Source organism: Mobula hypostoma, chromosome 9 (assembly GCF_963921235.1).
Source record: "Mobula hypostoma chromosome 9, sMobHyp1.1, whole genome shotgun sequence".
In the NCBI taxonomy this organism is placed as follows: domain Eukaryota; kingdom Metazoa; phylum Chordata; class Chondrichthyes; order Myliobatiformes; family Myliobatidae; genus Mobula; species Mobula hypostoma.
In genome coordinates, this window is record NC_086105.1 from 28,142,595 (window position 1) to 28,157,201 (window position 14,607).

General features: G+C 40.3%; 1 protein-coding gene across 3 annotated transcripts in view; it reads right to left on the reverse strand.

Moving 5' to 3' along the window:
• bcl2l13 (BCL2 like 13) overlaps positions 1 to 14,411 on the reverse strand; it is a 56,253-nt gene extending 41,842 nt beyond the window's left edge. The window contains exons 1-5 of one of the 3 annotated variants that reach the window (XM_063057944.1): positions 14,280 to 14,411; positions 13,415 to 13,540; positions 12,680 to 12,784; positions 9,772 to 9,928; positions 8,380 to 8,449 (exon numbers count right to left, since the gene is read on the reverse strand). In XM_063057944.1, coding sequence (XP_062914014.1) covers positions 8,380 to 8,449; positions 9,772 to 9,928; positions 12,680 to 12,784; positions 13,415 to 13,540; positions 14,280 to 14,388 — 567 coding nt within the window. In that variant the 5' untranslated portion in view covers positions 14,389 to 14,411. Of the gene's footprint in view, positions 1 to 8,379; positions 8,450 to 9,771; positions 9,929 to 12,679; positions 12,785 to 13,414; positions 13,561 to 14,279 lie in introns of all 3 variants that reach the window. The other 2 variants (XM_063057943.1, XM_063057945.1) reach the window with 2 other exon arrangements.
• Positions 14,412 to 14,607: the final 196 nt, after the last annotated feature.

Below are 14,607 nucleotides of genomic sequence, written 5' to 3' on the forward strand. Positions count from 1 at the left end.
TTTTAAAACTCTCCTAGTGGTAAGGATGGTGAGGTCTTCAGAAGATCAGATGGTTAGATGTTAGTGCTTGCAAATCATTAGGATTGAAGGTTGCCTTAGTAATTAGGTGACCATTGGTAATAGCTTCCACTTTGCAAAGGAGTGTGCAGAAACCCTCTTTGTCAAGATTCTATACCTTCATGGTGGAATGAGGACCTTTTGCACAGACCTGATCAAACTCTCCCATGTTCCTCTATGATGTGAACCAGGCAGGGTGAGGGTTTAAAATCTACTCATTCCTTTCTGAAGAAGGACATCACTGATCCGCAAATGATTCCACTTCTCAATGGCTTCTTTCAACTCGCGCTCAGCTCCAACTAAGTTTGTTGCATTATCAGAGCAAGATTCATGTCCTCATCTTGCTATAAAGTACTGAAGTGTATTAACATAAGAAATGGGGTCTAAAGATGCCACTTTGGTGCGAACAGCTTGGGTAACTAGACAGGTAAACATAAGCCCATACTTCTTCACTGGATTCCTTCTGCTTTTCACCTCAAAAAGGTCCAAATCAAAGTAGTCCACTCCTATACATGTACATAGATACTCATCTGGAGAGATTCTGTGTCCAGAGGTAGATCTGCCACGTGCTGGCATCCTGAAGCTGTGTGCAACCACTGACAAACAATACACTTAGACAGGATTCTTCTTATAAATGTACTAGCGCTAGGAACACAGTATTTTTAGCACAATCCAGATAATGTGGTTACAGCCACCATTTCCCACCTCTTGATGTACAGGCCTCAGAATGAGGTCTGGGATATGAAGATCCTTTGCCAGTATAACAGGATGTTTAGTCTCCTCAGGCATGATGCCCTCCTAAGCCATCTGCCAACTCTCAAGACACCACCTTCAAGTACTGGATTGAGGTTGAAAATATGCCTGTTCCTTTTTACACTTTCTCCCCTTTGCAAACTTGAGAATTCATCTAGAAAGCTCCTTCTTCGGCAAAACTCAGTGATGTCCATTTCAGCCTTTCTGAACTCTTCACCGAGACACAACCTCAGCCAATCTGACCTTTGGCCTTCTCAATCTCTCTCTCCCCAAAGAATACCTTTTATGTTCTTCATCCGTCAAACTGAGCAAGAGCGGTGTTCAATTGCTCCTTCTTCTTCTGACTAAGAAACAAGAGCATGTTCTTAGATCAAAGAATGCAGGCCACTGTCATCCTCAAACAGGTCCAAGGTGAGAAGTGATGTCACTGCGCCCACATCCTCCTCAATCTGTATGGCATTCATTGCAACACTCTTGACTTCTGGATCATCTAGCAGGAGCTCTCCAGGCTGAACATACCGAGGACCTGATACCCATGCCTCCTTCTTCAGGAGCGTTTTAACCTTCAACCCTTGAGTGGCCATGCCTGACACTGTCACAAGACAGTCATCAGCATTGAAGCAATGCAAAACCTTATCTTGCAGCAGAACTATTCTTCATTATCTTTGGTGCATTTCCTAAGAGCGAAGTTGGCACAGCTCAGTGATGAAAGTTACTCCAAAGAGACGTACTATCTTTCTAAAGTACACCATCAGGCCACCAGAGAAATCTCAGCAGATCTGCAACTTCTGCTGGTACTTTAAGCTGGTGAAACATTGATTCAATATCTGCCATGATCACAACTAGCTCTTTTCTGAATCTGGTCATAACTCAAATCAGTGAGCTTGCAAGATCTGGTCCCTATAGAAGCTGAGCATTAAGTGATATTCCCTGAAAAGTCGCTTCACAGTCAAACACAACATGAAATTTCCCTGTTCTGTGGTGATAAACACCACAATGTGGAATACACCAGACTTTCCCATCTGCGTTCCAGATCCACTAATAGCACCCTTTTGGGATAATCTGTAGAGATGGCATCCTTCATGAAAGCTCTATAGTCAGTATGAAATGGGAAATCCTTCTTAGATCTCTTCCTTAGATCTGCAATCTTCCTGTTACTCGGGATGTTAACTTTCCTCCTTCTCGAAAAGGTAAATTAATCTGGTAGTGGCCATCCACCAGCTTTATTGAATTTGTAACGAGCTCCATGAACTTGTGGTCTTCCCTCGAAAAACCAAGTTGTTCATCCCGACTCCATTCAGGGAAATCTGCCTTGAATTGCCGCTGCCAAAGTTCATCCAAGTTCAAAACAGAGATCCTATTAAATGTCAACTCAGCTTGTGCTATCTTGACCATCTCTACCATCAATTGTACCATCTCATTGTACAATCTCTACCATCACCATTGTCTCCTTTCAGTGGTCCATTATTAACTCTACAATTCACTTGCAATGGCTCTAATGATTTAGGCACATTCATCTTTACCAGCAGATCAATTTTGGAATCAACGTCTGGCAAATGGATGTTTCAGGTGAGTTCATACCTGGAGATCCATCTGATGTGGAATGTTCCCTCCGTGGACAGGCATTCTTCCCTTTGCAGAGACGTTAGGCAGTTCACAATAACTTCACCATCTAAGCCAGCTACTTCCAATCATGAAACAACGTAGTTACTTTCACCCTTCTCTTGGCCCAGTGTGCAAGAGAATGAGTGTTCCTTTTCCTGTGAGCTTGAGCTTCACTGTGCAGAAATCCTGCTGTATTCCCTCGATCCAAGAAAACATAAGTAATCACTGTCTTGCTATTCTTCTTAGACATCACTTGTACTGGAATTATGGTAAGTTTACAATAATGATCACCAGCTCCTGTAAGGCCATTAGTTATCAGGCACTATTCCTTCACAATCTGTTTCGATTCTGCACCCTTTTCAGAGTGGATATGAAGTTTGCTGGAATGCTTGCAACCGTATACCTTGCATGAAATACGCTTCCTGCAACTCTCACTGATGTTGTCCTGTACACAAACAACCAATGCAGACATAGTTTCCCTTTAGGAAGGCAATCTTCTCCGGGTCCTTTTTTCCAGCTGAGGGAATGAACCCTCACAGAACAGACAAACCCCTACTGGGGGTCTTGCACCCCTTCCATTAGTTCAAGTTTTGTTTAAGCTTTACTTCTCACTGTGGTCACAGTAGTGAGAGAGTTGCTTCCTTTAAAGCGATGCTTACTGCAGGTGATGGCGCATCCCGTATACTCCCAAACACCGGGTCTGTAGCAATCTTTACTTTCCTTTCAATAAAATCAACGTTAGTGATAGTCGTCTTAGGGTTGTGCCTTTCTTGCAGTTCACAGACCCTCGTTCTACATTTATCTCGAAGCATACAGGGCAATTTCTTTACAACAGTCGATATCAGCAGGCACGTCCAGCTCAAGCATGTACTGCACTTCTTCCTTGCATTGCAACAGCCTCGAAGAAAAATACTGTAGTCTTGAAGTGCTTTGACAGCTTCAGAGTTGATAGGTATCCACAAAAGACCCTAATGCATGTAGGCAGATGCAATTTCCTGTTCATTACCAAAATGTTCCTATGGTAAAGCCTTAGCTTTTACATATCCTTTCTTAGGGTTGATGCTGGCAATTTCTGACAAGTTCTCTAGGGTGACCTCTAGTGTACTGTACTGTTCAAGGAAACAGAGGCGGTCACTATAACCATCAGTCTTGCCTTCAACACTGTTTTCAAAAACCTTCATGATACTGCAATGGATCGCCATTGAAGATTTGTATCTCTCTTTTAGGCAATCATTGTTGTGCCAATAAGATTGTTACTTCATTTTCTTCCTCAATATCAGTAATTCTATTTTGACCTCTATCAAAAACAAGAGTGTTTTCCATGCTGTAAGTGAATGTCACCATGACCCCTTTCGAGCTGTTGGATGTGACATAGGTTCAGAGTGCCTCAGACACAGATGGAGAGTAAACACTCTGAACTACCTCTTGGTGGTCTTGCTCATATTTCACAGACACTTAAGGAAGAAATGAATCAATATTGTTAGAGTGTTTTTGCTTTTCCTCTGCCTTTACAATATAGAAACTCACACCATTGGACTGTCCTGCTGGAGCGCCTTTAGCACTCTCCACACTTGATGCCCTCGGCACATTAACTTTAGCCATAGGTGCAGCAATTTCTGTCTTCACCTTCAGCTGTTCCTTCCTCCTCCAAAACAATCATTCCTCTCGCTCCTCCAATGCACTTGTCCTGTAATCATCAATGTGCCATTAATGCAGCTAAATCAGCCTCCCTTTTAACATGTGCAGAGGAGGTAGTAGATAAAGAAAATGTTCTTCCTGCAACAGAACTTCAAGCACTGATATTTGACACAAAGTCATTTGGTTTTTAATCATCCTGTGGGTCACCTGCTATATGCATAGTCAAAACATGCCTTGGAATTTGAGAAACATTGTTTGATGGAAGGTGAGATACATTCACACGTTGCAGCAACAATGTAACATGTTTGGGTCAGCCATTGTTTCACATCCTCGAAGAATACACTACAAAAGCTATCAACGTTTGAAAAACATTTGTTTTGTTTATCCTGCTTGTCCTTGATAAGTAATGAGATGAGCATGTGATGTACAACAGCTTCGCAGAGAACGGTCAAGCCCTTAAGATGATATTGCACTTGTAATGCATTTTCATAACTTTTCAAAAGATCCTTAATTGATGGTATTAAACCTTTTTGTTCACATTTATACTTCTTTTGATTCTATCCACTATAGATTTAGTTTCTCTTTTGCCAGCCCCGACTTCAGGTCCACAGTCGTCACTTTCACACTTCACTCATGTTACATTCTCCTTACTGCACATATCGCAATTACCTGTTTGCCCATAGCACATTCGCAAAATGTCCTGGTGATATTCCGTTCAATAACCGTAGGTAACAAACAGTCGGCAACTGGAAGAATATTTTGGCACTCCAATAAAAAATTCAAAAGAACCCTCAGGAAAACACCATACAATCAAGCACCATTCAAAACTGTGTTCAAACCACAAATGCACAACGCAAATCAACAGACAATCCTACCACAAGCTGCTCCAGTTTCACCCATGGGTCGGAGGCAATCCTTTGCTGCTGATTGGTCCTCGTTTGGAACAAAATGTAGCAGTTACTTGGAAACAAACCAAAACTGAATACAGGATTTGACACTGTATGACACGTTTCCAAATAACCGAGTTTCAAGTTGAAAAAAAGTACGTTTGATCGTTTATTATGAAACCAGCAAGCAATCGTACAGTGATAAAAACTAAAAACTAAATTAGCGACTTACAAAATAAGAGTAATTAGCTATCAAATTAACAATGAAGATCATAAATAAGTGTAATAAGTGGTCAACAAAAATAATCATTCCCTGGCTGCCTCCACACTAAACTAAGCATGAATACACAACTATACTCATTTCCTTCTACCAGGCCCCAACCCACGTGACAAATTGCCCATAATAAATAAGCAATACAAAATATAATACAGACAATGGATACGTGGCCCCTACAAGACTGATGCTCTTTGGAAAACTAAATGTGCATTCACTAGGTTTGTGGACGAGGACAGAAAAGGAAGAATTTTTTTTGGCCACCAGTTTTTTTTTTGTTACACTTTTAGACTTACATTTTCAAACCAAGTTATTTGCATTTTTAAGTTTAAGCGGTACCATTCCTAATACTCTTTTTCTTCACTTAACCAAGGCTGTTTTTCTGGCTTGCTGGTAGTAGTGAAGAAAGGGCAATTCCAGTGTTATAGTAGAATGCAATCTACTGCTTCTAATACCCCATTCAACACAACTGTACCTCACAAAGAGCATAGCATGTGAAGGCGTAACCAGGAAACCACAAGGACACTCTAGTAAAGCCATGGATGGTGCATCTTCAACAAGGAGTTTGGTTATTATGAGTTCAAGTTGACTTTTCCTTCAAGCTGATTATTTCTACATCAAGTACATGCCCAGTCTTGCAGACAGATCCTTCATAATTTAGCAAGTATTTGCATTTCTAAGATAACTACATTATCTCGGGCACTCTAAATTCTCCACACAGAGTAAGCACAGTAGTGACACATCCAGAAGAGCAGCTGCCCCACTGCTCTAGTGAACTTGGGTTCAATTCTGACCGCTGAATGAACTCCACCAAGTAGTCTCCCTGTGACCTGAAGGGTCACCTCCAGATGCTCCGATTTCCTCTCACATCCCAAAGGTGTGTGGTGGGTTAACTGGCTTCTGCAAATTGCCTCTAGTGCGTAGGGAAAATGGCAGATTCTGTGGGAACTGATGAGAATGTGGAGAAAATAAAACAGGATGTGAGGTTAGTGCAAATGAGTGCTTAATGGTTGGCTTGTACTCAGTAGGTTCCAGACTCTGATTTTGAGTCCATTCTGTACTTTTGATATTCTCTGCGCTTCTTTCAAGAACAGTTTAACATGGAGGACACTGGCTCATCAACCAAGGCTGAATAGTAATTGCAGTAAAACTACTTGCTCATGTCATGACTTAGTGATGAGTCAATGTTGAACATATCTAAAGCCATTTCTTTTCTCTGATGTGTTACTATACTGCAACAATCTGCTACTACGCCAAAAGTGATCACTGGTTTTATTCAAATGGCTGTTTTGATACAACCAAGTAGCTTTCCATACTATTTCAACAGGCGGTGAAGAGTCGGGCATGTTGTGTAGGACTAAAGTCTCATATAATTAACTTTGACAATCAGCAAAACATGAGAATCTTAGGCTTTCAATATCAAAGTAATTGAGAAAATTGTAATATAATCAGTGAATCCGCAAGCATCAATCAATAACCTTTATTTTTTCCAGGTTTATGAACTCAGATGTATCAACTTTCAGTCCAAGTTAATCATTTACTCATCAAGTAAGTAGAAATGGGGTCTCTTCTCTTTACTGATTGTAACCAAATTTTTGACATTCAATGCACAAAAGGGCAGGAATTCTTTTGTCAATGGGAAACATCAAAACCACACCATATTTTATTAATTTCCCTCCACATAAAAGTCAAAGTTTTCAAGCCTCCAGCATTAATTTCCGCCTAACCTTCTGTTTGGCTTCAACTAAACCTACGCAACTAGTCTACATCATATATATAGATGGATAAAGAAACTGGGCCAACAGTCACATGGTAAAATTCTATTACATACACTTAAAACTCTAAAATGCAACAGTTTAGTGAATCCCATGGTTATGAAGTGTATCAGTATGAAATCTAGTTGTGCGAGTTAAGCATTCTTATTATTTTGTCTTAATCTTATTCAATAGCTTCTGAACAATTTAGTTTTTATTTTAAGTAAAAAAAGACTTGACAATGGGTTCATATTCAAATTCATTGTTAAGGAAAGTATAGCACTGGCCTACTCAGTCATCAATAACAAAAATTCAAAATCAAAGTACAAAGTAGATTTATTGTCAAAATATGTATTCACTAAACAACCTTGAGGTTTGTCTCCTTACGGGCAGCCACAAAACAAGAAACCCAAAAGAACCCATAAAGAAAATGACAAACAGCCAATGTATAGAGAGAGAAAACAAATCGTGCAAACAATAAAAGTAATCAAGTAGCATTTAGAACGAACGCGAGTACCCAGACACGAAACCTGGTGCAGCTGGAGCAGGCCCGAAGGCCCAGTTCAGCACATAGCGGAGCAAATGCGGTGGAGCCCGCAGACATGAACCCCAGAGCAGGCTCACATCCTTCGCCTCTGCTCCCGACAGCTGGCCTTTTCAATCCATCAAGCCCAGCGTTTAACGTGTCCAGACGTTGGGTCGTTCCTCGCTCTAGGACCCGGGGCCTTGTTGCTCCATTATGCTCTGGGCCTAAACCCTGTTGCCACATTCTGGCCTGTATCTGACCTTCCCAAATCAGCCTGGCGTTAAAGATCGATCAAACCTCGCTCCCGATTTCCTCCCCTGACGCTTCTCCACTTTGCACACCCTGAGTCTGTCACAAACGTGTCTCGACCTCACTCTGCAGATTTTGAATATGCCTCCACCTTGCTCCAACTCCTCCTCGCACCAGCAAACTTCGACCCTCGACTCTGCCTTGCCTCCACCCACCTTTTCATTGTTCGTGGTAATAGTTTACCATAATCTATTTGATTATTTATACAGAAAAAGTATTATTAAAGTATTTGGCAGTATTTCTTGCTTTGGGAACCACCAACATGTTTTTACCTGCCTACAGCAACACTATTTTAAGTCACTGGAAACCAGAAAATTAGCAACTGAGTAGGCCATAACTGTAATAAAGAATTGTATTAAATACAAAATTATCTAAAATATCTATTTCAACATCCTCCTTGAAATTGCACAGAGCAGTTGCATAAAGCAGTTATTTCCCTCTCCTCTAATTGTGCATTCATTAAAGTGGCTCTCTTTGCTTTTGGTCATGTTGCTTTGTAGTCTTGATATCAATATTAAAAAAAAGTTCCGTTATTACTTTGACTGGAATGCTCCAAAATGATAATTTACTTTTTACCTTATTCCATCCACTGGTGTGGCTGGTAAGTTGATTTAACTGTTCTTTGTACAGCTCATACTCCAGGGGTCTGAAAAATTAGACCAAGAAAAAAAAAATCACCCTGAAGTTGTTTGAGATACTTCTTTGCATGACTAAAACATGTAAAGATATTCCTTGACATCTGTTAGAAAATCCAAAAGGCACAAATGCTATATGTAATTCTGTATGACATTGACAATAGTACAATAAGACAACTTAAAAATATTGTATTATTCACAGCAACTGGAGTTGCCACCCAAATACAGCCTAAGGTGGAGGTGGTTTCAGAATGACTATATCAGAAACGAGTTTTTGAAATTGAGCCCAACCCCATGTTGTTAAGCAACTTGCTCAAACTATATTATTTGTTAAACAATACATTAATACTAATGTAGAAATTATACTGATAGTCCACAATCCAACTATTCGGAAATCCCAGTGGACAATCAGCTGGCTCATGTGGTCTCCAGTTCCTATGCCTCTGACCTCTATTTTGCTCAGTTTCCCTCCCTTTGAAACATGTTTGGTTCCACTTCCCAAAACTCTCTGAAACTAGCTAAGTTCACTGGAGGAATAATACATGTACTACTGTTTACCATGTTTAAAAAGAATTAAAATAAAGTTAAAATATTTTAAAATAAAATAGATTCTTGGAAAAAAAAAGTAATCATTGGATTTGGGGATGGTGGATAATAAAAGTATTGAGTTAGAAAGAAACTACAACCCAATTGAGGCTTCATCCTTGAAGATGGCAGAGTTTGTCATTGAAACGTCGATTATAATTGATATCCGTACCCAGCTGGAAGCCTGGGAAGAATTTATTTGTCATATACACCAGGAAAGCACTCGATCAATTACATCTTAAATACTGTCGGTATGCTGGTCCCTCAATATAAAAATATATATTTTTGCAACGTTGCATTGAATAGCATAAAATTAACTTGTAACAAGTGATCTGCCCAGTTCCATATTAACAAGGAACATATTGAATTAACAAGGAACATATTGAATTAACAAGGAAATTTTAAAGTGTGTTTTTTTCCCCCACTACAAGTGAAGAGCTCGGAAGTGCAGGTTTCACACCTACAGCAGGCTCCTTTACAGGATAAGCAGAATGATGGATACCCAGACACACATCAAGTCAGGTCTCCAGACACGACAGATTCAGACTGCAAAAGGCTGCTGAGGGAAGGGCAAATCAACACAACTCCCATTTACACATCTTTAATTCACCATACATTAAAAGTGCAGCTCTGTTTGCAGCAGAGATAGAAATGGAAACCAAAAAGATACCAGTCACTGCAAATAGTGTTTCTCTGTGATTTCCCTTTAGTGAAAATTTCAAATGCTTTTTTAAAAAAAGCAACTCACTTGACAAGAATATTTTGCAGCGCCTCCTGCACCTGCACAGTAAGCTCCCGAAATACTTTCTGTCCAAGGTGTGCCAGGCAATCTTCTACTGAGCTTTCTGGATTTGCTGGGCTAAATACTGGGGAAGTGTGGCACTCGAATCCTGTAGTAGCAAAGGCTAAAAGAAACAAGGGAGAAGAAAAAAAACATCAAGAGCTTAGACTTATAGAATAGGAAATCAGACAGAACGTAACCCAGTAGAAATTATGTCAAAAATGTCATACTAAATTTATTACAAAACCACATTGCTACATACATATTTGTTCATCAAAGTTGCTGGTGAACGCAGCAGGCCAGGCAGCATCTATAGGAAGAGGCGCAGTCGACGTTTCAGGCCGAGACCCTTTGTCAGGACTAACTGAAGGAAGAGTGAGTAAGGGATTTGAAAGCTGGAGGGGGAGGGGGAGATGCAAAATGATAGGAGAAGACAGGAGGGGAGGGATGGAGCCGAGAGCTGGACAGGTGATAGGCAGAAGGGGATACGAGAGGATCATGGGACAGGAGGTCCGGGAAGAAAGATGGGGGGGGGGTGACCCAGAGGATGGGCAAGAGGTATATTCAGAGGGACAGAGGGAGAAAAAGGAGAGTGAGAGAAAGAATGTGTGCATAAAAAAGAGTAACAGATGGGGTACGAGGGGGAGGGGGGGCCTTAGCGGAAGTTAGAGAAGTCGATATTCATGCCATCAGGTTGGAGGCTACCCAGACGGAATATAAGGTGTTGTTCCTCCAACCTGAGTGTGGCTTCATCTTTACAGTAGAGGAGGCCGTGGATAGACGTGTCAGAATGGGAATGGGATGTGGAATTAAAATGTGTGGCCACTGGGAGATCGCTTTGCTGAACATCTACGCTCTGTCCGCCAGAGAAAGCAGGATCTCCCAGTGGCCACACATTTTAATTCCACATCCCATTCCTATTCTGACACTCAGGTTGGAGGAACAACACCTTATATTCCGTATGGGTAGCCTCCAACCTGATGGCATGAACATTGACTTCTCTAACTTCCGCTAGGCCCCACCTCCCCCTCGTACCCCATCTGTTACTCTTTTTTATGCACACATTCTTTCTCTCACTCTCCTTTTTCTCCCTCTGTCCCTCTGAATATACCTCTTGCCCATCCTCTGGGTCACCCCCCCCCGTCTTTCTTCCCGGACCTCCTGTCCCATGATCCTCTTGTATCCCCTTCTGCCTATCACCTGTCCAGCTCTCGGCTCCATCCCTCCCCCTCCTGTCTTCTCCTATCATTTTGCATCTCCCCCTCCCCCTCCAGCTTTCAAATCCCTTACTCACTCTTCCTTCAGTTAGTCCTGACGAAGGGTCTCGGCCTGAAACGTCGACTGCGCCTCTTCCTATAGATGCTGCCTGGCCTGCTGCGTTCACCAGCAACTTTGATGTGTGTTGCTTGAATTTCCAGCATCTGCAGAATTCCTGTTGTTTACATATTTGTTCAAATTTTTTACACCCAATGATCATGAATAGGCAAAGTGCAACATTCAATTGACTTTTGATATTTGACAGAACAAACACTTTGATCCAGTCTTTGTTGCAAATTAAATATGACCCTTAGTTACATGAATTAAAATCCAAGGAGAATATTTTGACTACCAATAGAATCACTTGGCTCTAAACCGTCAAATAAAAACATGGATGTCTATTGTACCATCCTTTTTTTTTTAAAAAGGAAAAAAAAAAGTACTCCAAAACAAAAAGTTGTGCACTCTTCAGTGAAGAAACAATTTACAATTCTTTTAAGAATAAACAGAAGGAAACAAGTCAAAAACTTGCCATGGATTGACCAAAATCTTCCAATACTTAAGATTATATTCATAAATAACTGCACAATGAAAACAACAAGTTCACGGTTGGTTCACACCAAGCTACAAGTATGACAAAGACCAATCCACAGAAGTGTCTCTCACTTCTTCTACCCATTTCTTTCATCAATAAAGACAAACTAAGCATTACCAGATCCTGGCACACGATATCCCGTAAAACTCAAGGCAATTACCTCATACAAAAGTTGTAAAAATAATTTCAAAAATAAATACTGAATAACTTTTCCAGAAAGTTATATAGCAAACAACTGAATCTATTCAAAATAAATACAATAACTAGGACAAAACACTTCACCCAACCAGTCAGATATCAGACTCAGAGTCCAAAAAATTTACTTTTTTTTAAAAATTAAAGTAGATTTTCTCTATAAAATACTCTGCTGAAACTGATTGAGATTTCTGTGCTTGCATTTCCTCTTAATTCAAATAACAATTGTGAGAAATTTATTTATGCTCCATCACCAGATAACAGTACAAAACATACTGCGATCCACAACACGCTCTAGCATCCTTGCTTTGGTAGCAAAGCAAAGATGCAATCTAGCTTTGCATACTCAGTAAGGGTCTATAGCATAAATTGATCAGGTGGCAGGGTGGAAAACCTCTCTACCAGAAAGAGGTGTAATGTGCTCCTTCCCTGATAGCCTACAGGTCACCCTCAGGCAAGGTATAGCCCATTCTTAGCCCCCCTCCCCCAGGATCAGGATCAGGGTCACAGGAAGCCATGGCAGCAGGTCGTATGAGCGGCTGGTGCACATTACAAGTCCTGGTTATATGATCACTGACGCCAGGCAGACAATCTCTGAAGAGTATTGAAAATGGCTGGGGTCACGTCTTGTAAAGACACTGCCCAGAAGAAGGCAAAGGCAAACCACTTCCGCGGAAGAATTTACCAAGAACAATCATGGCAAGACCACGATCACCCACATGATATGACACGGCACATAGTGATGATGAATATAAATTGCATGAAAAAGCACAATGAATTTAAGAAGTGAAACTATCCAAAAGCAACACAAACTGATGTTTAACGAACCTTTATTGATCTCATCATGCAGCAGTTTAAGTTGTTCTTCTACTTCCAACTTAATTTTCTCAGCTGCAGCAGACTCCAACGGAACATGTTCCCCTGATTGTGTCCCTGTAGAATCAGTTAGTAGCACATCATCTGCTGTGTAGTTACATAACATTTATCTATGGACAGGAAAAACTTGTCTGTCCTATTAAAACTCATCCCTCCTATAGTATAACAAATTAAATTAGAAGGTGCATTAAAGCCTAACAAAAGTGACCGGATTTTTCTACCCTTCACCTAGTTATTCTTTATTCAGCAATTAGATTAAGCCAGTTAAAAATCTTTCAGCCGCACTCTGCATTTCTGAAGCAATGCATTTTATACTGATAAGGTATGCCAACATTGCCATGATTCATTACAAACCATGCAGAAAGTTAATAGACAGGCAATGCACGACTGCAAACATGCAAGGTGTTTAGCTTCCAAAACTACTTTAAAATTATCAGCAGTAAATAAGATTATCTCAATGCTATCTTTTCCAAACTGTCAACTTTGCCCTTAAAGCACAATAAAGAAATAAAACATGGATTCTTTAATAGTCAATCTCCAATGCAAAACAATATCGTGCAAAATAATTGATTATAAAACACCTCAGCCACACATTTTAAATAGTTAGCTATTAACTCATACAAATGCTTAAGCCATTTAATTGTTATGCTCTATGAAATGCATTCTTAATCACATCACTAAGATTACCTGTCAATAATTGAGTATTTTCTTGCGCAGCCAGTCCTAAATAACTAAGGACAACATATCGCGTCTCATAATGAAAACCTTCTGGAAGGGATGTAGCCATTTTCACTTCACTCTTTTTGTGATCAACTATATTAAACACACACAAGCTAGGATAAGAAAGGAACATTAAAAAGTTGTTAGAAAAATATACACAACTGATATTTATTTAATGAAAGTTACTTATATTCTTACCTCCCCCCCCCCAGTGAATAAAATCGCTGTTTAATTTTTTAAGGTAATATCTTAACCTACAAGCTTGGGAACACTACTTGAAAGTTCTAGCTATTAACAGTGCAAGTAAGTTTGAACACCGACTTTTTAAACTTGTAAATTTAAGACAAGCGCCAACATATTTCGACAAAAAGTAAACAGCAGATGACAACAAAGTCAGTGTGTCCTTTGTTCAACGACCCTATGTGGTGCAGTTCCAATGTCTGACAGCAATAGGGAAAAAAGGTCAAAAGCAACGCGACGGCTGTCTGTTCATGCACTAATAGGTTGAAGTTATTGCAAACTTCTTACAATAACTACACAATTGTACCACAGATCCGATATTAAACCTCGAAATACATTATTGGGTCACAAATTCAGTTTTAAAATTAAATATCCGGTCTTTAAACTAACTTGTGACATTAAAACTGTCCCAAACACAAATGAGACATTGGGAAACCATGCAAAATAGCAGTACACCATTTAAACTCATTGCATAAATGGTGCCCCATCCATAATGATGCAAAAAAAATTGAACGCAGCCTCCCTTTCTACTTTAACTAACTTACAACATGCGCTTTACTTTCTTTAACAATTAGAAGAAACGCGGACTTACTACACACGGGAACGAGACAACCTGGTATAATTGCAGCCACTGGGCGCAGAGCCTTATTTAGATACGCGCCATCTTTAGGGGGCAAAGAAGCTGCCTGACTCCACCCCATTCTGCAACACAAGGGGGCAAACGTCAAACGACAGTGCCTTAATTTGAAAGTAAAATAACTCCAGGGCCCCCAAACTGCTACCGTCAACATCTACTGAAAAAAAACTCAACCACTGAGAAAAAAAACTGAAATCAATCTTCTCATCTGCTAGATGGTTAACGCAGGCGGTGGGGGTCAAAGGTCAAAGCGAAAAGAAACAGGACGAGTTTACAAGTAGTT